This window comes from Hippopotamus amphibius, chromosome 8 (genome assembly GCF_030028045.1).
Source record: "Hippopotamus amphibius kiboko isolate mHipAmp2 chromosome 8, mHipAmp2.hap2, whole genome shotgun sequence".
Taxonomy (NCBI): domain Eukaryota; kingdom Metazoa; phylum Chordata; class Mammalia; order Artiodactyla; family Hippopotamidae; genus Hippopotamus; species Hippopotamus amphibius.
In genome coordinates this window covers 68459280-68482257 of record NC_080193.1, presented here as the reverse complement: position 1 = coordinate 68482257, position 22978 = coordinate 68459280, and the positions used below count along the sequence as shown (strand labels likewise).

At 37.4% G+C, this 22978-nt stretch overlaps 1 protein-coding gene across 10 annotated transcripts in view; it reads left to right on the top strand.

Moving 5' to 3' along the window:
* The window catches only part of NEB (nebulin), a 234760-nt gene that overhangs the window by 58922 nt on the left and 152860 nt on the right, over positions 1–22978 (top strand). For all 10 annotated transcript variants that reach the window (XM_057744557.1, XM_057744559.1, XM_057744556.1 and 7 more), the window contains exons 39-55: positions 1839–1943; positions 2908–3015; positions 3100–3213; positions 4400–4501; positions 4597–4704; positions 4795–4899; positions 5888–5986; positions 7177–7281; positions 7868–7975; positions 8060–8173; positions 14177–14374; positions 16371–16478; positions 18830–18928; positions 19950–20054; positions 20142–20249; positions 21744–22055; positions 22147–22353. In XM_057744557.1, coding sequence (XP_057600540.1) covers positions 1839–1943; positions 2908–3015; positions 3100–3213; positions 4400–4501; positions 4597–4704; positions 4795–4899; positions 5888–5986; positions 7177–7281; positions 7868–7975; positions 8060–8173; positions 14177–14374; positions 16371–16478; positions 18830–18928; positions 19950–20054; positions 20142–20249; positions 21744–22055; positions 22147–22353 — 2205 coding nt within the window. The remainder of the gene's footprint in view (positions 1–1838; positions 1944–2907; positions 3016–3099; positions 3214–4399; positions 4502–4596; positions 4705–4794; positions 4900–5887; positions 5987–7176; positions 7282–7867; positions 7976–8059; positions 8174–14176; positions 14375–16370; positions 16479–18829; positions 18929–19949; positions 20055–20141; positions 20250–21743; positions 22056–22146; positions 22354–22978) is intronic.

The following is a 22978-nucleotide window of genomic DNA, read 5'->3' as shown; positions in this document are numbered from 1 at the left end:
TTACTCTAAATTCTTTTTCAGGCATTTTTCCTATTTCCTCCTCATTTATTTGGTCTTGTGGGTTTTTTTCCTGCTCCTTTGCCTGCATGGGGTTTCTTTGTTTCCTCATGGTTGTCCAAGCTTTTGGGGTTGCTTGTCCTGGTGATAGAGGTGTTTATAGAAGACTGTCCAAGCCTCAGACTAATGTCCAAGTATTGGATTAGACGAATATTCAGTTTGTATTCACAGCACCTGGAACAGTGCTGGGCACATCATAAATATTCAGTAAATGTTTGAAGAAACTCCCAGCTGTTATAATTTGTCTCATCCATCGCTCTCTTGTAGAACCAGCCTTTGTTCCTTTTTTTCAGTGCCAGGGACTTGCTGCGTTTCACCTGATGTGATTTGTCCAGGCATTAATAATGCATCTTCAAGATGCAAGATGCATGAATTCCTTTAGTAACAGATCTGCTGGCAGAGGGCTGTATTGTATTGCATGGCTTTGCTTTTTTTTTCCTGTGCGCTTAGTCTGGTTTCACTGGCTCACAGGACGCCGCGTGGAGGCCTCGCACCTGCCCCTTCACACCAGGGCTCCCCGTGCAAAATCAATCATCTGTTTTTATACACATATCCCCGTATTCTTTCCCTTCCTTGACTCCCCCCCCCCGAGTCCCCCCCACCCTCCCCGCCCCAGTCCTCTAAGGCATCTTCCATCCTCGAGTTGAACTCCCTTTGTTATACAACAACTTCCCACTGGCTATCTATTTTACAGTTGGTAGTATATATATGTCTGTGCTACTCTCTCGCTGCGTCTCAGCTTCCCCTTTACCCCCCACCCCCTCCCATTCTCTGTATCTGCGTCCTTGTTCTTGTCACTGAGCTCTTCACTAAGGCTATGTAAGTTTTAATGAATTTAACTTGTATATATTTGTAATCACCTACAATACTTTCGTATTTAGTCCCCTTGCATGTTCTTGGGTGGATAACAATTATAGTGGAAGAGTTGTACAAGGGAGGCTAATGAGGCTCAATGTAGTGGGAAGAACAAGAGTTTTCAGCTCAGACAAAACTCGTTTCACATTCCAGCCCTGTCATTTTTCACTTGTGGGCCTACGCAAGTTTTTTTAACCTCTCTATACCTCATAGTTCCCTTTGATAATTTGTGGGTGTTTTGAAGATTAAATGAACGGAAATACGTGTGTAGTACACATCGTGGTCCAGAGCAGATATTTAGTACATAGGATTTCTCTCTCTCTAGAAACTTTTTGGGAGGTGAGTCTTTGCAATATGTTTTATCATATGAATTTTAACGGTGAACTTCCAAAGTTGTGTTGAGCTAAAAAAATGAAAAGAAAATTAATTTCAGTAGATTTATGGTCAGAAATGATGGCTTCAGTTAGAGTATCCACAAACCATAATACATGTGAGGGGACATAACCAGATTTGTTATAAAAGATTCTCTACTGAGTGAGCATTGATAGCATAAAGGAAGAAAGTCTGTCACTCTCAGAACCTTCGGAACCAATTGTGATATATAAGAAGGGGAGCTTCCATGTATGAAAGTGCCACTTCCTTCCATTAGGGTCCTATCATGATGACAGATGTGATAACAGCTGTCAGCTGTCCATCACACAGGTGTCAATAAGGCAGGGTGGCCACCCTAGCTCTGGATTTCTCTGTTGATTGTAACAACACTGTCAGTTGTTATTTAATAAAATGTATTTTACCTTTTATCTCGTAACACACAAGATTTTTTTCTTTTCTTTTTTTTTGTTTTCGTTTTTACTTTATTTTTTATTTTGGAAGAATTCTTCTTTTGAATTGAGATCTAATTGGCTCATTCTCTCTCTCTCGCTCAGCTAAATTACAAAGCAAAACATGAAAATGAAAAGTTCAAGTGCCACATACCTCCAGATACTCCTGCCTTTGTCCAGCACAGAGTCAACGCCTATAACCTGAGTGATGTGAGTTCCTTGTGCAATATGCCATGTGTTATACTGACAGCTGTGCTTTTTTTTTTTTTTTTGAATTGCCTCATTGAATAAACACTTCAATGTCAAAGAAGGGAATAACAGTTAACATTTTTGTCATGTTCCTCTGCCTCTGAACTCACCTTGTAAAATGTGTGTAGCAGTCCTGTAAGTAGCTTCATACCATGAGACACTCTTAATATATTTAAACAACCCTCAAAATACCACCATTCATGTATGTTTAATTGCAAGTCTTAATGTTGTCTTTTAGCCATATATTCTTTTATACTATACTGTAATTTTCTTTCAGAACCTGATATTTTAAGATACAGTTTCATTTCATTTATTCCCCAGGTGTATAATGTCCCTTATTACACACAAATGCTACTTATTTCTACATGTAAGAGAACTCGCCCTGACAAATATATAGGGTATTCAAAAGGCATAAGGCCAGATATCCATTGATATCTTTCATTTCCAAACTTAATTTTATAGAAAAGTCAAATTACCCTTGAGAGTTTCAATTTCTTCAATAATTCTTTACATAACTACTAAAATTATCCAACATCAATGAGTATTTTAGTGATTTGTGAAATAAATTTTTCAGAGGACTTTGAGATCAAATGAAAATGGTACCTTTATACAATACAAAGTAAGTTAACTATAGAATATTTCTACCACTCTATAAAATATTCAGTGTTAGGAATCAAATATTAGTATGATAACTAGATTGAAGTTAATATAATAAAATATTCTCATAGAGAGTGGAGAAGGTTAATCTTGGAGAAGTGGAAGATTCATCTTGAGAATTATCTACAATATGTACAATTTCTTAAATAATGAAAATGGTCTATTTATTTTATATTAAGGCCAGGTATTGAGTTACCCTCTCGTCTTTAAAGTGTGATAACATGCATATCAGTTTTGCTTATTCCTGTGCTGAAATTTTTCTGTCCAGAGTATTTATAAGCACGACTGGGAAAAGACCAAAGCTAAGAAGTTTGACATTAAGGTGGATGCCATTCCCCTGCTGGCAGCCAAAGCCAATACCAGGATCACTAGTGATGTGAGTGTGGCCTGGGCACCTGGGCAGGGGGGCCTCAGCGATGCTTCCTGATGAGTGGGATCTGAACGTGTGATGTCTTTGCAGGTGATGTACAAGAAAGACTATGAGAAAAGCAAAGGGAAGATGATTGGAGCCCTCAGCATTAACGACGATCCCAAGATGCTGCACTCGTTGAAGACGGCCAAAAACCAGAGTGATGTGAGTGCTTTTGTGAATCTGTCTTGTTTTTAGATGTGGCCATATTTACTGTTTAATATAAGCTTGAATGGAACGTTAGCCTAAATGAAATCTCAGATTTAGGATGACAAATCAAACTTGAAAACCCAGTGGCAAAGGATGATTAACTTCCTCACTCTTATGATGTCTCTGTACTTTGAGACACCAGAGAATATGTTAAAGCTTCCCCTAATCCGTTAATGCTTTCTGTCTTATTAGGGGGGAAATTACACTGGCAATATAATTTTCTTTATTGTCTTTTCTAGAAATGGGCTCAATATCTCAGTGTGTCTAAGCACCTATTCTTTCCATGCCATGACCTGACTTAAGATACTTTGCAAAAATACATACAGAAAAATAAAATTCAAAAAGTGAAAAAACCAGGTTATAGACAAATAAAGTAGGAAAAATTCGATGAAGCATAAGTATTTTATTTTAATAATTTTATAAAATACTGATCTCATTTTAAAGACTTTAAAATACTTATTAAAAATAAAATAAGACTACAAAAATTGCTTTTCTAATTCATAGCAAAAAAGAAATATTATTCTGTATCATTTATAAATATTCCTGTCTTTATTAAGTGTATTTTTGGATTTCTTTGTGGGAGAATTAAAAGAGAATGTGAAGAACTACATGATACACACAGTAACACAGAAAAGCCATATTTTTGTGTATTATTGTTATAAAGTAAAATTTAGGTTTTAATGATAAAAGCCAACTTCCAGAGGTGTTGTAAAATGTGTTTCCATCTAGTGCTGAACTGAATACTTTTCTACAGCTGTGCCTAAGCTCCACCTTATACCTTTCACATTATTTCACACCAGCTCTTTAAAAAACATCATTTTCCTTCAAACACATTCAAGTGGAAAAATTATTTTAAGACAGAAAGTGGCTTAGACAACATTGGTGAGTTCTGATTTATTCTGGCTGAGACATATTAGGATAAGTACCATGAACATATTTATGGTTATTAGCAGACTAAATCGTATAAGACATGAGCCTCTACCATATTTATTCTGCATTTTTTCTTTGTAGAAAAGAGATGCCGAAAAAATACAAAAATTTCCCTTCCAGTTAAAGTCTAGCAATGACATGAATGACTTCTGTTCCATGAGATACGTTCTTCTTTTATTGTCTTTGTTTAATTTTCTCTTTCCTTTGACAGAGATTGTACAAGGAAAACTATGAGAAGACAAAGGCAAGGAGTGTGAATTACTGTGAGACCCCCAGATATCAACTTGATACCCTGCTGAAGAACTTCAGCGAGGTGCGAAAGGCCACAGTTGCCCCCGGGGGTTTGAGGGCTTTCCTACTGTTTGATACATAACTGTCCATTTGAGTTACATACGTTTTCTTTTTCAGGCGAAATATAAAGATTCGTATGTACAGACTATTTTGGGGCATTATATAGGCAGCTCTGAGGACCCATATCAAGCACACTGCATGAGAGTTTCAGCTCAAAACAGTGACGTACGTTTGAAGACAGTTGTTCATGCTTCTCAGGAACATTGTTTGGAGGCGATAGCAATCACAATCTATTTTTGTTCCTTCTCATTACAGAAAAATTACAAAGCAGAATATGAAGAAGATAAAGGGAAATGCTACTTCCCTCAGACAATAACACAAGAATACGAAGCCATCAAGAAGCTAGACCAGTGTAAAGATGTAAGGCAGCTGCCCTGAATTCTTGAGATTGGGTTTGGGATGCTTGTGCCATCTAGTGGTAAATTTAGCAGGCGTTTAAATGCTAGCGTCTAATGGTTAGCAGATGTTAAATTTAAAATTTTATTTTTGGGGTAGAAATGAGGAACACAAAAATTACTGTGAAGAAACCTCTTTGTTACAAAATAATTTCAGGTTTTATAAATCTTTATTTCCACTAGTTTATATCTATACTCGGCTTTGGGGGGAAGGAGAGGACATGGTGATTTGTGAGGGAGAGGTGTGTATTACATGATGGGCTAGCACGTGCCAGACTCTGTCCTTTGTGCTGAGAAAGAACAGGGGACAAGTTGGGCTGCCTCTCGTGCAGTGCGTATTTGAGAGGGAGAGTCAAACAATAAACAGAGAACACAGAAACGAGAACTATCAGGCAATGTAGCGTGATGCTACAGAATGTAAAGGGGATGACATAGGAGGGGGAGACTGGATGGGTATCACAGGTTGGGTGGTCAGTGAAGGTCTAAAGCAGGAATGTATAGACATGCCAAGATGAGGGGAGAGCAGTGGGAAGAACAGCCTGAGGAGACAAGCTCAGCATGTAAGCACTTGAAAGGATGAGGTGACTGAAACATACTGGGGAGCAGGACAGCAGTAGGAGGTAAAATGGTAGGAGATGAAGGAGGGGGTGGATTCCGTAGGGTTGGGCTGGTAAGCCAAGGCACACTTTACATTGAATCCAGGTCCAGTGGAGAGCCATTGTAGGGCTTCGGCAGGGGGAAGGTTAATCTGGTTGCTGAATTGCAGCAGGGAGACCGGTTTGAGGCAACTTCAGAAGAGAGAGATTGAGAAAGAGAGAGGAAGTGAGAACCAAGTTTTCAGGAACAAAACAAACTCTATATTTGGCTGGAAACTTTTTACATGTTATTGTGTATATGAACAAGAATTTAAAGAAACATTATGAAGTTTCATTAACAGACATCTTCTTTTCTAGCATACCTACAAAGTTCATCCAGATAAGACCAAATTCACAGCTGTCACTGATACTCCTGTATTATTGCAAGCCCAGCTCAACACAAAACAGCTTAGTGATGTAAGTGCCCTAATTAATGCAAGTGTGGGTGACCCAGAATACTTTGCTTATTGGAGATGTAAGAATTTACATATTTCAGCTTCATGGGCTCATCTATCATTCTAATAATGTCACTTTTCAAGATTTATTCAATAAAATACAAATGAAGTGGCTAGATTAAATTATAGCCTCAGGAAAAATGGAGTTAGACAAGAACAGAAATTAATAATTCTGCAGTAACTCATTGAATTTTCATGGGAATTTGCTCATTAAGATCTGTCACATACCAAAAATAATGTGTCCTAAAACTTCATGGCAACTTAAGTAACAACAACAAAAATGTCCACTTGGGTGGGTAACAACACAAGCTTTTCCCATTCCTAAGTTTGCTCAACAAGACTCTGTAAAAAGAAAAAGAGCACAGAAACAAGGAAGATGTCAGGCAATAATAAGAAAACTAATATAGGATGATATACAGAATTGAAATCAGCGTATGTGTGAGAGGGTGAGCACTTTGAATTAGGTAGTCGAGGAGGGTCTAGAGTAGAACAGTCCAGCCATGCAGCCATGCTTCTCAAATATGCACGTGCGTGTGCTTCACCCAGCCCCCCTGTTAAATGCAGACTCCGAATCGGAAGGCCTGGAGGGACACCACCTGCTCGTCTCACTGGCCTGTTGAGGCCATGGGCTGTGTCTTGGAGGAGCTGAAATGCATGGTCCTTCTTAGTCTTGTGCATGTGCCTTTAACTCCGAAATTCAACAGCCTCACTCCCTCTTTATACTCTCTTCCTTCCATCTAATACCACCTTCTGAAAATTTCAAAAAAGTCCTATATTTTGTGTTTTTAGTAAGAATTTATGTATCTTTTTTACTGTGCTAGCATGTTATTTAGAATTCTTGTTTTTGTCAGTGTTCTGATTACATAGATTTTGAGAGTTCACGCTCTCAAGGCAAAATCTAGAAGACGAGATTCCCATATATACATTGTGACAGCATTTACAAAATCATAACCCAAAGTTGGTTTATTCCACAATCCATGAAAGAGGGAGTGAAAGTCTGGGCCCCATGCTGGATTTTGACTGGATTGACTATTTCTTTGAGGCATTTTTCTAAAAGGGGTAGTAGTAATGTCTTAGCTATATACATTCTCCTACGGAAACTCAAGGAAGTTCCTACCGTGAACTGTTTTTCTATTCTGTACTGTTTTTCAGCTGAATTACAAGGCGAAACATGAAGGTGAGAAGTTCAAGTGCAACATACCAGCAGATGCTCCACAGTTTATACAACACAGAGTCAATGCCTATAACCTGAGTGATGTGAGTACCACAGAAAACCATGTTGATGTGTGCATGTAGGGGAAACAGTATGGGTGCTTAAAAAGATCAGATTAGGAGTTATGCAAATAAACAACTGTTGAGATGGTTACCAGAGTGTAAGTGGAGCTTTTGAGGCCTAAATTCTCTTAAGGCTCTTTGGTAGCCACGAGATTTCATTTTCCACAGTCTCTGTTATTGTCAGAAACATTCTCTCAATCACCCTCCTCACTGCACCCCATCCCCCACTACTAATCCCTAGAGTTTTACAAGATCTCTCATGTGTAAATGTCATATTTCCCCTTCTTCAAGTTGTTGTCATTTTAAATTATCATTTATACATCAAGATAGCAGCATCTTGAGAAAATTCACAGAACATTGTAAAGGGTGTATTATACTTATTTTGTGGTGGGGGGAAGAAGGTGGATGATAGATAAATCAATAGCTATGTTACCATTTGCTAAATACAGTATTTATAGGTGAAATAAGACTCCATATACACATTTTCAATCTGTTTTTAAATTTTTCCTGGGTTAATCTGTGTCAGTTGTTGTTCTTACAATTCCTGTGCTGAAATTTTTCTGTCTAGAGTATTTATAAGCACGACTGGGAAAAGACCAAAGCTAAGAAGTTTGACATTAAGGTGGATGCCATTCCGCTGATGGCAGCCAAAGCCAATACCAGGATCACTAGTGATGTGAGTATGGCCTGGGCACCTGGGCGGGGGGGCCTCAACGATGCTTCCTGATGAGTGGGATCTGAACGTGTGATGTCTTTGCAGGTGATGTACAAGAAAGACTATGAGAAAAGCAAAGGGAAGATGATTGGAGCCCTCAGCATTAACGACGATCCCAAGATGCTGCACTCGTTGAAGACGGCCAAAAACCAGAGTGATGTGAGTGCTTTTGTGAATCTGTCTTGTTTTCGAGATTGTGTCCCAGTCAACATGCCCAAGGATGGTGATGTAAAAAGATTCCATATCCATGGGCTCTCTCAGGTTCACAACAATGAACTGCTGAAGAGAACTTCGGAAGTAGAATGATTCCCCAGGTTCTTGCACCTCTCATGTTTGAGGAAAGAAATTAATGATTTGTACTTGATCTCCATTTCACTTTGAAAAACCTATGTGCTCATATTCAGTAGAATATTGACTATAATTCTCAACACCTTTTGGAAAACATTAAGATGTTTTCATATTTCCTAATTGAAAAGTAACTTTTAAAATTATGGTTTAAAAAGTAACTTTATTTTGGAAGAAAATCATGAGTCAGAGATAAAAAGCCTTAGTATAGCTAACATTGCTTTTTACTGACTTTAGTAATTAGTATTGGCCTAGGTCTAAGAAAAATATTCCATTAATTATAGGCCCCTTTGAGAATCTGATAAAAGATGTGGACCATCTCTTTAGAAAAATGGAGTTTTTTTTTTCACAACTTTTGCCTGACTTTCCTGGGGAATTCGTGGATTCCGTAAGGATTGCCTTTCGGATATCTATCATCTTCCAGTTAAAATTCTTACCACAGAGAGGCATACATACACTGTTGCAAATTACAATGTACAGTGTGTTTAAAAATGCTTGGAGAATCCCTTAAGAGTGGTAAGAATGTTCAGCATAGCTTGCAAATGTTAGTTTTTCATGATGAAAGAGAAGGGTGTTTGTATCATTTACTTTCATTTTAACCATGTGTTCCTATTGTGATCTATACAAAGCTTCTTTGAATCATTTCCCATTCACTATATAGCCACATAACCCTTTAAACGTCTATTCAGTTATTCTCTCTAGTAAATTCACACTGAATTAGATACAGTGTGATTATATGCAGTCGGTGTACAGTGTTCACATACATAATACTATCCTCTTCACCAGTTCCTTATCTTGTCTCAGCTCAAGAAAGTTATAGCTCCCTGTTGACAGCACACGTACGTTTATCTCTGGTTTTTACCCTACCACAGAACCCATTAGAACACTAAGTACATAACAAGTGTTCAGTAAATACTTGTTAATTGATTGATGTTGGCAACCAAAAGAGATAGTCAATGATGAGTCATTCTCAGATAATATTCAGGCTAAATGCTAAGCTGCAGATATAGAACACATAGCTGTTAAAAAGAGTCTTTTAAAGCCATTTGGGGACTAAACAACATGCTACTAAAAAACAAAAGAGTCAGTGAAAGAGGAAATCAGAAAATACCTCAAGACAAATGAAAATGGAAATATAACACTCCAAAAATCTATGGAATATAGCAAAAGAAGTTTTAAGAGGGAAGTTTATAGTGATACAGGCCCTCCTGAAGAAACAAGACAAATCTCAAATAAATAATCCAATCTACCACCTAAAGGAAGTGGAAATAGAAGAACAAACAAAACCCAAAGTCAGCAGAAGGAAGAAAATAATAAAGATAAGAGGAAATAAATAAAATGGAAATTAAAAAAAAAAACAATAGAAAAGATCAATAAAACCAAGAGCTGTTTTTTTGAAAAGAGAAAAAAATTGATAAACTTCTAGCCAAGCTCACCAAGAAGAAAAGAGAGGACCCAAATAAAATAAGAAATGAAAGAGGAGAAATAACAACCAATGCCACAGAGATATGATAATCATAATACTATAAACAGTTATATGCCAACAAATTGGACAACCTAGAAGAAATGGACAAATTTCTGGAAATATACCACCTGCCAAAACTGAATCAAGAATAAACAGACAATTTGAACAGACCAGTCACTAGTAGTGAAATTGAATTTGCATTAAAAAAAAAAAACTCCCAGCAAACGAAAGTCGAGAACCAAACGGCTTCACAGGTGAATTCAACCAAACATATAAAGAAGAAGTAATACCTGTCCTTCTCAAACTACTCCAAAAAATTGAAAAAGATGGAACGCTCCGAAATTCATTCTATGAGGCCACCTTTACCCTGATATCAAAACCAGAAAAAGATACTAGAAAAAAACTACAGGCCAATATCTTTGAGTATATATGCAAAACTTCTCAACAATATATTAGCAAACTGAATCCAACAGCATATAAAAAGGATCATACACCATGATCGAGATGGATTTATTCTAAGGAGGCAGGATGGTTTGATATTTGCAAATCAATCAGTGTGATTCACCACATTAACAAAAGGAAGGATAAAAATTACATGATCGTCTCAGTAGATGTCGAAAAAGCATTTGACAAAATTCCATATCCATTCATGATAAAAACCGTCATCAAAGTGGGTGTAGAGCGAATATATCTCAACAAATAAAAGCCATTTATGAAGAACCCACAGCTAACATCATACTCAATGATGAAAAGCTGAAAACCTTCCCTCTAAATTCAGGAACAAGACAAGGATGCCTACTCTTGCCACTTCTATTTAACATAGTATTTGGAGTCCTAGCCGTAGCAATCAGGAAAAAAAAAAAAAAAGAAAGAAAGAAAAGAAATAGCATCCAAATTGGAAGGGAAGAAGTACAACTGTCACTATTTGTAGATGACATGATACTTTATATAGAAAGCCCTAAATTCTGCACCCAAAAATAATTAGAACTAATAAATGAATTTAGTAAAATTTCAGGATACAAGAATAATATAAAGAAATCTTTTGCTTTTCTATACACTGATAATGAGCTATCAGAAAGTAAAAAAAAAAACACAAAAAGCTCCCTATTTAAAATTGCATCAAAAAGGTATAAAAGCTAGGAAAAATTTAATGAAGGAGGTGAAATATCTATACTGTGAAAACTATGACATTGATGAAGAGAATTGAAGGTGATACAAAAGAATAGAAAGACATCCTATTTTCATGGATTAGAAGAATTAATATTATTAAAGTTCCCATACAACCCAAAGAAATCTATAGGTGTTATGCAATCCCTATCAAAATACCCAAACATTTTTCACAGAACTAGAACAAGTAATTCTAAGACTTCTGTGGAAACACAGTAGATCCTGAATAGCCAAACCAATCTTGAGAAGACAGAACAAAACTGGAGATTTTATGCTCCCGGTCTTCAGACTACATTACAAAGCTATAATAATCAAAACAGCATGATCCTGTACAAAATCAGACACGCAGATCAATGAAACAGAATAGAGAGCCCAGAAATAAACTCACGCTCCTATGGTCAATGAGTCTATGACAAAGGAGGCAAAAATATACAATGGAGAAAAGACAGTATCTTCAATAAGTGGCACTGGGAAAACTGGACAGCTACGTGTAAAAGAATGAGATTAGAACATTCCCTCACTCTATACACAAAAATAAACTCAAAATTGCTTAAAGACCTGAAATCATAAAACTTCTAGAAGAGAACCTAGGCAGAACACTCTTTGATGTAAATTGTAGCAATTTTTTTGGATCTGTCTCATAAGGCAAAAGAAATAAAACCAAAAACAAATGAGACCTAATTAAACTTCAAAGCTTTTGCATTGTAAAGGAAACTGTCAACAAAATGAAGAGACAACCTATACAGAAAATATTTGCAAATGACATGACCGACAAGGGGTTAACATCCAGAATATATAAATGGCTCATGCAGCTCGGTATCAAGAAGACAAACAAAGAAAAATGGGCAGAAGACTTGAATAGACATTTTTCTAAAGAAGGCATACAGATGGCTAACAGGCACATGAAAAGGTGTTCAGTGTTGCTAATTATTAGAGAAATAAAAATCAAAACAACAATGAGATATCACCTCACACGTGTCAGAATGGCTATCATCAAAAAGTCTACAAATAACAGATATTGGCAAGGATGTAGAGAAAAGGGAACCCCCCCTACACTGTTGGTGGGGATTTAAATCGGTGCAGCCACTATAGAAGATAGTTTGGAGGTTCCTTAAAAAACTAAAAAATAGAGCTACCATATGATCCAGCAGTCCCACTCCTGGGCATATATCTGGAAAAGACAAAAACTCTAGTTCAAAGAGATATATGCACCCCAATATTCATAGCAGCAACATTTACAATAGCCAAGATATGGAAGCAACCCAAGCATCCATCAACAGATGAATGAATAAAGAAGATATGGTACATATATACAATTGAGTATCACTCAGCCATAAACAAGAGTGAGATTCTGCCATTTGTAGCAATGTGGATGTACCTAGAGACTATTGTGCTTGTAAAATAAGTCAGAGAAAGACAAATACTGTATGATATCACTTGTATGTGGAATCTAAAAAAGAAAAGGAATGCATATAACAAAACAGAGACAGGCACAGATATAGAAAACAAACTTGTATCGACAGTTACCAGTGGGTAGAAGGAAGGAGAAAGAGGAAAGATAGAGGTATGGGATTAAGAGACACAAACTATTATGTATAAAATAGATAAGCAATTAGGGTATATTGTACAACACAGGGAATTATAGCCATTATTTTGTAATAACTTTTAATGGAGTGTAATCTGTAAAAAAATACTGAATTACTATGCTGTCTACCTGAAAGTAATATTGTAAATCAACTATACTTCAATATAAAAATAAATAAGTAGGGAATTCCCTGGCAGTCCAGTGGTTAGGACTCCATGCTTCCACTGCAGGGGGCACAGGTTCAATCCCTGGTTGGGGAACTAGGATCCCACAAGCTGCACGGTGGGGCCAAATAAATAAATACATAAAAATAAAAATAAATAAAGCTATTTGGATCTTTGACAGCCTTTTATATGTGCAGGGATGTGTAAGCTTATCTGAACTTGAACAAAAGAGTCAAAACAATTTAGTCAAAAACATTTCCACACGCCAGCTGCTATTGCAACATTGCTTTATCCGTTTACATCTAAAAAAGACAAACTGTCTTTATTTTTTCAATGTTCTTGCATATCATCAGAAAGTTTCCACATTTTATTTTCATAAACCAGGGCCTAGATTTTATAATTAAGAGATAAATTTATTCTATGAAACCGACTACCCACAATATTTTAGAAGGAAGACTGCATTCCCTAAGAAAGTTAAAAGATTGGATTATTTGCAAAGGGAATTTCTACAGGAGATTTATAATGCATATCTATACTTGCTAGCTTGGATCACTGTCTTTAGAGCTTATGTGATTATAGGGAGATATGAATTTTCCTAAAGGCACTGGGTCAGAATTTTTCTCTCTTTTAAGGTAATTGGTAAGCAGACGTGATGAAGCTGGGACTTTGACCTAATTAGCACCCTGCCCAACCATTCAAGAAAACCAGCCAATGAAAGTACTTTCTGAGGCCCAGTCAGGACATTTGGTTTACGAGAACACTGTACATAAGGGCCAAGTTTACTTCAATGGCTCAATTTCATAAATTTTTCTCTTTTGAGGTCTTATAACTGCTGAAATCTGAAGCTTCTTTTAAATTGCTACCAAAACTAAACTTAGTATGAAAAAACCTCTGGGATTCTCAGTGGGGCTTATCTGTTGTCCAAGGGATAATAGTCAGGTTGAAAAATCAGTAACTATTCATTTAAAGATGACTTTAGGAAAGTCAAGAAGTCAAGTGTACAGCTCTATTTATGAAGTAGTCATTTTATAAAATCAGAAGTAGGAAATGATTGTCATATGATTTTTGACAATTTAAAAAATTCTTCTTTAGTGGAAAATTCTTCAAAGGTTAGATTACCTTGGTAGAAATAATGCCTGTTAGTGGTCCTTGAAAACCCCTGTTTTAAAATAAAATAATAGCTGGCTGAAGCAGAAGTTGTGACCCATTCCTAATGTCTGACAGTGCCTCTCTGATCTAAATAAAAACTTGAGAAGATCTGTTCGTGTGTGATTTGGGAGGGGCGGTTTCAGTGATGTGAAACATATGGTCAAATTTTAGGAAAAAATAACTAACAATGTTTGGGTGTGTTTCTCTAATTTGTAGTGGTGGTTTATGAGAGATCTCTGTGCTTTTCTGGAAACCCGTGCTAATAAGTGGTAATTTCCTATTTACAGCGTGAATATCGTAAAGACTATGAAAAGTCAAAAACTATCTACACAGCTCCTCTTGACATGCTCCAGGTTGCTCAAGCCAAGAAATCTCAGGCAATTGCCAGTGATGTGGACTATAAGCACCTCTTACACAATTACAGCTACCCGCCTGACAGCATTAATGTGGACCTCGCCAAGAAGGCTTATGCACTGCAGAGCGATGTAAGTAGCTGGATTTTCTCTATTCCCTCTTTTCAAGGTAGAAACTGAAAAGGATTTCTAAGTTGCGTGATGTTTTCGGCAAATCTCAGAGGTATCTGCATTGCCTTCTGAATGTAAAAAATATGTAATGGGAAAATGATCCTTTGGATTCTATGAGAGCGTGCCCTTCAGAGTTAGGCCTGGGTCTGGTAGGCACCCCATCACTGTTTCCTTTTGAGAGAGTGATCAACCTTGCTGAATTTAGAGTCGTCCCTGTAAAATGGGAATAATACAAAAGAATCATTTTGATTATTTAAATGCATTCAAAATACTCTTAGCATGGTGCCAGGCCCTGGTGAATTCTCAGTAAACATTCACTCTCATCATCACCACTAGTAGCATAACTATCACATTCATTAGTATCAGTACTTTTTTGTATAATTTCTATCTTGTCTGAAAATAAAATAGATTATTTATAGCATTACTTTTTATAATAGCTGGGGTTTTTTTTCCTGCAAATCAAAACTTCTTTAGACAAATTAATTTGAGCTATACAATTGAACACTTTATCCTAACAATTCTATTTTTTTAGATGATAAAATACACATAACATAATATTTGCCATCTTTACCATTTTTAATTGTACAGCTCAGCAGCAGTTAATTACATCCACATTGCTATGCAACCAGTCTCCAGAATGTTTTCATCTTGCAAAAATGAAACTCTCTGCACATTAAACAACCCCTCATTTCCTCTTCCCCTCAGTCCCTTTCAACTACCCTTCTACTTTCTGTCTCTCTGAGTTGGACTACTCTAAAGACATATCAGTGGAATTATGCAGTGCTTATCTTTTTGTGACTGGGTTATTTCACTTAGCATAACATCCTCAAGTTTCATCCATGTTATAGTATGTATCAGAATTTCCTTCCTTTTTGAGGCTGAATTTTATTCCACTGTATGTATATATGTTTGGTTTATCCATTCATCTGTCAGTGAACATTTGGGTTGCTTCCATCTTTTGGCTATTGTGAATAATGCTGCAGTGAACTTGGATGTATGAATATCTTCAGGACTCTGCTTTCAATTCTTTTGAGTATATACCCAGAAGTAGAATTTCTGGGTGATTTGGTAGTGCTATTTTTAACTTTTTGAGGAACTGCTATGCTGTTTTTCATAGCAGCTGCACAATTTTACATCCTCATCACTAAAATTCTATTTTGTGCCTTATTATCTTGTTTGTTTGTTTCATTTTGTTATGTTCCTTCCTCCCAAAGAGATCATAGGTTTCTCAAAGGCAGGAACCAATGGTTTCTTGATTTTTCATTTCAGTTAAAAGGCCCGTACTGAAGAACAACAATCTAGAATATATGTTTTAGGTATCACCTATAGCCAGACAACAAGAGTAGGTCATTATTTTAATAGCATCAAGTAACTGTCTCCCAGATAGGTCCAATTCCAAATGATAACTTCTCTCCATCTGCAAATTATGGAATGCAACTATTTTAAAGAGTGTTGTTAGCCAATGTAGAAACACTCCTAAGCTTACCATTACACATGAAGGGTAATGTGTGTAAACACTTAGTACAAATAACTACTATCAAGTCTTATCAGAAAATGAGCAAAATTATCCACCTTCATTATGGCCTTCAGTTCTCATTTGACCATAGAAACATAATATTTAGAGTTCTAGTGAGCAAACATCTCACATTTGATGACCTAAATATAACAATTTCATTTATTCTTGGAAATACAGCTTTAAATTTAGCAAATTGGAATTATAATTCCCCATACTTTGGAAATAAGGATGAAGTAGGACATATGCCAACTAGAAAGAACAGTGAAAACCAAAGGGCTGCTAAACTCTCTTCCCAAGGAAATGTTTAAAATAACCTCAGTGTATAGAGTAAGGAAACTGGTCAGAAATCTTAAAAGCATTCTTTTGGGGGAAAATGTTAATGATTTTATGAAGAAGGATGACACTGAGTAAAGAAATGTAACCTTTCTCTTGGTGTTTTAGGTCGAATACAAAGCTGACTACAACAGCTGGATGAAAGGTTGCGGCTGGGTACCTTTTGGGTCCTTAGAAATGGAAAAGGCAAAGCGAGCTACAGACATTCTGAATGAGGTAAAGCCATCACACCTCTGTGTGTCACAGAGACAGATTTGTAAATGTGTCATGTTAAAAATTCTCAAACCATGGGAAGTGCCTCCTTTACCACTTCATTTTCTAGTATTGTTTTTGAGGGGAAAAAAACCCAACTTATCATATGCATGAATTATCTCAGTAGATAATCATACCTCTTCGTATCCCCAAAGTCATTTACGTTAACCATTCATGACAGAAATATTTTTAACAGCTTTATTGAGGTATCGTTTGCATACCACAAAATTCACGTATTTTAAGTGTAAACCTTGACAAGTTTTAATAAATCCATAGAGTTGTATAGTCATCCCCACAGTTGAATTTTTTAAATGGTAAATGCATCTTCATTTTTCATAAGCAAGATAGAAAATGAGTAGTATATTAGGAAATACACAACACAGGAGTGAAATCAGCATGGTCAAGGGAGGCTGGACTGGAAGTTCGGTGAGGGCATTGGATGCAGTTGCTATCAAGAGATTAGGTCAAGGTTGCTTCAACTTTGGCCTTGGGTTTCACGAGATTGCCCCTACTAGTTAGGAATGGTTTTAGCATCAAGAAAAAGAGAACACTTGAAGTTATGGAGGCTACTCAAATACTTTGCCTTCAAAATAGTCAGGAGGGAGTTGGCTGCTGGTGTAGATTCAGAGGCTCAGTGATTTCAGACCCGCCGTTGAATTTTAAGATGCTGCTAGCACCCCAAAAAATTTCCTCAAAAATTCCCACTTCCATTTTCAACCTCAGGCAACCACCAATGTGTCTCTGTAATTTTGCCTTTTCTAGAAATTTCTTTTGTTTCAGGATTCTTTCAGTTAGCATGAAGTTTTTTGAGGTTCACCCATGTTTCCACGTGTGTCTGTAATATGTTCCTTTTAGCGCGTAGTATTCCTTTGTATGGCTAAATATCATGCTTCAGTTGTCCAGTTGGTGGGCATGTGGATTTTTTCCCGCAATTTGGTGATTTGTGAATTATGCATGTAATGACTATTACAGAAATCTTCTTTGAAGTATTATTATACCCTATGCTATATTCTTGATGACTTTAAGTAGTATATATGTTGTTATGCAGTCTAAGAAGTAACAGTGGTGATCGTGGGGCTTTTAAAGCAGTCCCTTCTCTGACAACAGCTGAACATTCCCACTGCTCTCAGGTGAATCCATCATGCAGGAACGTTCCCACTGCTCTCAGGTGAATCCATCTGACCACATATAGAAGGGTCAGACATGCTAAGTGAGGGTTGTCTTCCACACCCAAGTTTTTGTTGTTCTTGTTGTTTTGTACTTTTGTTTGTTTTTGGTGAAAACCATTTTATCTTACTCAAGAGATCTTTCAGAAAAAGTTCTAGGTTGGTGGTTTTCAGAAGTCTGGAGTTGAAAGAGGGATGCTACTATCTACACAAAAGTGGGATGTATAATATGCAAAATGAAGAGAACTAGGAGAAGAATATGGGAAAAAGGGTAGCTAGGTGTTGCCAGCTCCCAGGTGAGACATCTTCCCCATGACCCCTGTCCTGTGTCTCCTCAGCACTTCAGTGATAACTTACGTAATAACCATATTAAGGCTTGCAGAGCAAAAGTCCTCCTTGTGTTCTTAATAATCCATCACTGTTTTTTGCCTTCGCTCCTCAATTCCTCCTCTCTCAGTTGGAGAACTTCAGTTGCTGATGGACTGACAGGGAAAATGACGTTCCTGGGAGCTTGTTTCGTGTCATGCAAAGATACTCCAAATGTCCTTACATGGTTTTCTGTTAATCCTTTAGAAAACTTTGTGATGTTTCAGGATTCTGCTGAGCTGTCAGTGCCTTCTTTCACATCATAAGCAAGAAATTAAGAGAGTAAAGTCTGGTTCCTGGGAGTTGTATTGATACTGCCCCAAACAATCCAAAATTTAAACAATTTCTTTATTTTTGTTTTTGTAGGTCCTTTTCTTCTCTTATGTTTCCCACTTAGAGAAGTTCCTTTAGCATTTGTTGTAGGGCTGGTTTGGTGGTGCTGAATTCTCTTAGCTGTTGTTTGTCTCTAAAGCTTTTGATTTCTCTGTCGAATCTGAATGAGATCCTTCCTGGGTAGAGTATTCTTGGTTGTAGGTTCTTCCCTTTCATCACTTCAAATATATCATGCCACTCCCTTCTGGCTTGCAGAGTAAAATAATTTCTTTAAATGCTGGCTTTTGTATTGTACTCATTTTTTTCCCCCAAGCCAACAAAGAATCTAGTATTTTTACATTTTAAAATCAGGAAAAAATCTTGTCCCTCCAAAATAAAATTTATAGGATTTTTGTATATTAGCCTTCGGTGAAAGTAATATTATTTTTCTCTTTTTAATCTGTGAAACAGAAAAAATATCGCCAACATCCAGATACTCTCAAGTTTACTTCAATTGAAGATGCTCCGATTATAGTACAGTCTAAGATTAACCAGGCCCAGAGGAGTGATGTAAGTGTTAATTCTCTCTGTATTTAAATGTTAACTAGTACAAATACATTTGTATTCCAAATGTAATGATCACCTGTACTTATTATGCAATGTAAAGAGACTCAATTATATGAGCAACTGTATAATTTCCCAGCTTGTCATTAAAAAAGCACACCTAATTCATACCTTTAGAGCAGCGGTCCCTAAACTTTTTGGCACCAGGGACTAGTTTCATAGAAGACAACTTTTCCACAGCGGTTGAGGCAGGGGATGGTTCAGGCAGTAATGCTAGTGATGGAGAGCAATGGGGAGCAGCAGATGAAGCTTCACTTGCTCTCTCGCCTGCCGCTCATCTCCTGCTGTGCGGCCCAGCACCTAACAGGCCTGTACCGGTTCATGGCCTGGGGGTTGTGGACCCCTACTTTAGAGGGTTATGTATATTGTGCTGTTTTTTCAGCAATTGAACTTTGCTTTCCAAGGTGAAGTAAGAGGGGCTTCTCTTGATAACCAGAAACATAAGCCTATTTCTGGGAAAAATCAGGAAAGTGAATATAGACACTACATCACATGAAGGAGTTATATTATGAGTCAGAGTTAAGATAAAAATCATGCTTAGGAAAAACTACCCCTAAGTCCCTTTAGTCGCCCACTAAGTATAATATAACTAGTTGGTAAATCCCACCGTTTTAACTTCTCCTACGTCAGGAAAGTGTCTGCAAGTTACCTTTGTCTTTGGATTACTCGCCTGGCCTCTTAGGTAGGTCCCCCTACCTTAGTCTGGGGGTTCTTAGCACATACCAAGAGACTTTTGCCAAGGCTAAACCAGCACTAAGACTAGACCCTGTGCAATTGCATAGGAGACCTTAAATGCCTACAGATAATTTTCAGGGGAACATGGGGAAGGCACAGAGAGTGTCTTTCATTAAAAAAAAAAAAAAAACCCCAAACCCTCTGTGTAATGTGATCTGCTCCGAAATTATTCTCCTGTGCCGTTAAACATTTTCCCCTGCTTTGTTTCTTTATGCATTCTTTTCTCTTCCAGATCGCCTACAAAGCCAAAGGGGAGGAAATTATTCACAAGTACAATCTGCCGGCGGACCTGCCCCAGTTCATTCAGGCTAAAGTCAATGCCTACAACATCAGCGAGGTGTGCACATGGGGTCAGCTGCTCACTAAGGGTTAAGCCTTTTCTACATGTGGTCAGCGTAATCTTCAAATGACACTTTTCTTTCAGAATGTATACAAAGCAGACTTGAAAGATTTGAGCAAGAAGGGATATGACCTGAGAACCGATGCAATTCCCATCCAAGTTGCCAAAGCTGCCAGGCAGGCAGCGAGTGACGTAAGTCTAGCTGGTGGTCACCTGTGTGTAACCAGAAAATGTGGGGGGGTGGGCTTGTTATCCACGTCATCGTGTCTGCTGTCCCTACTGGAAGCAACCCAGGCTGGAACTATTTAGAGAGGAAAGTTCCCTAAACAAATCTGAATTTTCTTGGGTGTAAGGATTTGTATAACTTTAACCAATCTGTTCTAATCAAGCCCCCTAATTTAAAATTCTCATCTATATCTCTGCACAAATTTACATTATTTCTCTTACAAAAATAAATTAGTTGCTATTTACATCCTAATAACCTCCTGATGGTAAACTTTTATCTCAAAGCTTGCTTAATTTCTATGAATTCTCTCTTCCCCTTACCTCTGTTTTTACTTCACTGCTTCTACAGACTGTTGAATGGGCTTCAAGTGTCAGAGCCCCTAATAGTCAGTCATTCGGCTCCGTTAAAGTTAAGACTTTTGTTTCTTTTACTGTCCTACTTCAGCTCAGATGTGAACTGAAGTCACTTTGCTCTTTGAGATTTAAATAAGATGGACTCGAGCCCCCTCCTGCTGTCCTGCAGGAACTGGGATGCCCTCCCCGTGATTGCTGCATTCTCTGAGGTTTTTGCTTTTCTGATCACCTCTGGCTTCTGGTTTGCACATGAGGGTTTTGCTCTGGCTCACCTGGGCTCTCCTCTCCTGGATTTATTCTCTTCCTGCTCTGCATGATCCAGAGATGGAACTCAGCCCCTTCTTTTTGGTTTCCCTCCAGATCCCAAGTACAACTTTACTGATTGTGTGACATGAAGTTGATGTAGCAATATAAATACATTAAGATTGAATAATGAATTTCTGTGTCCTAAAAGCCCTGCTCCAGAATTTCACACTGATCTCCTTTCTCTGTGGGTGCTCTCCTCCAGCCACCCCACCCCAACATATACACAACCTTCCCTCACGTCTCTGCTTCTCATTTTCCTGGGATTCTTCCCAAGTCGCCTCAAGGAAGCTCAATTTTCCCCACTTTATTATTCAGAGCCAATTAGTGTTACACAGTACCAGTTCTGGGTCTCCCTTTGAATAGCCAAAGACTCATTAAAATTGTACTGTTGTTACTGAAATTCCACTACTACTGCTACTACTACTATAATTCTAATAAAATAGCCAGCTATTTGGCTTTAGAAGAACAGTATAATTGGTAGAGATTGTGAAGTGTTTATCTTTTCATTTGTCTCTATCACCATCTAAGTGGAAAAGAACTTACTTTGTCACTGAAATTAATTATAGCAACGTCCCCACCCCAACCTCTCTTGGGTGGCAGAATCTACAATAGACAACCAAATGGGCTCTAAATAACATTTTATTTTTACCAGGCTACATTTCAAATATATACAAGTGAATATGAAATTGCTTGGTTATTGAAATAATTTCTGGGAAGCTCAGTTGCTCAAATCATGGTCTCATTGTGCAGTAAAATCTTTATAACTGCATTAAAAAATGTGCCCACCTTTGTTTCCAACAGGTTCAGTACAAAAAAGATTACGAAAAAGCCAAAGGGAAAATGGTTGGCTTCCAAAGTCTCCAAGATGATCCTAAACTGATTCATTATATGAACGTGGCCAAGATACAGTCGGACCGGGAGTATAAAAAAGACTATGAGAAGACAAAGACCAGATACAACACACCCCATGATATGTTCAATGTTGTGGCGGCTAAGAAAGCTCAGGATGTTGCCAGCAATGTCAACTATAAGCATTTGCTTCATCACTATACCTACCTGCCGGACGCCATGGACCTGGAGTTGTCTAAGAACATGATGCACATACAGAGCGATGTAGGTGACATTTACTCCATAAGACAGTCCCCCTCTATGGTGAGAGCCCACTGCCGGGGGCACTCACTCCTCTCTGCTCTCTTTGCTGTAGAACGCCTACAAGGAAGACTACAACACCTGGATGAAAGGCATAGGCTGGATACCTATTGGCAGTCTGGAGGTAGAAAAAGTTAGAAAGGCAGGTGATGCCCTGAATGAAAAGAAGTACAGGCAACATCCAGACACCATCAAATTTACCAGCATCGTGGACTCCCCAGTAATGGTCCAGGCAAAACAGAACACACAGCAAGTCAGTGATGTGAGTACAACAAAACAGAGGGTGCAAGAAGCTGGAGGGAGAACTCAAAAAATCAGCTTATCATTTTAATTCTTTGAATCCAGTATCTTTTTCTTTTAAAATTATTTCATTTAAAAATAATAATTACAATTATTTTTAGTTTGGGCACTAACATTTTCATTTTTTTTTCTATCTTGCTTTTTACCTTCCTTTGAAAAATGTCATCCTTTTTAACTGCCTAGAAATACTGTGTTATTGGATAAATTATTTGACAAAGTGCAAAAAATTCTACCCTAGAACTACACACACATAAACAAAACTTAAGCTTAAATCCCAGACACTTTATTGTGGCAAATATATCATATTCAATTCTGTATTAAGGTTTTCGTATTTGTTTTTCATATATAAAATATTAATACAGGGAAATAATACACATGAGTAGATGATTTTGCGCCTCAAAATTCATTATACACAATTATTATAGAGACTTTACTTATGTCTTGGTGGAGATTAGTATATTGTTTGCCTGCCTGTCCATAAGCAATGTGTATGCTCTGACTAAAGACAGATCTAAAGGAAAATTTGGTGTATGAAAGACTAAAGGGGCATCGAAAGCGTTCATTCATTAATTCATTGAATGAATGTT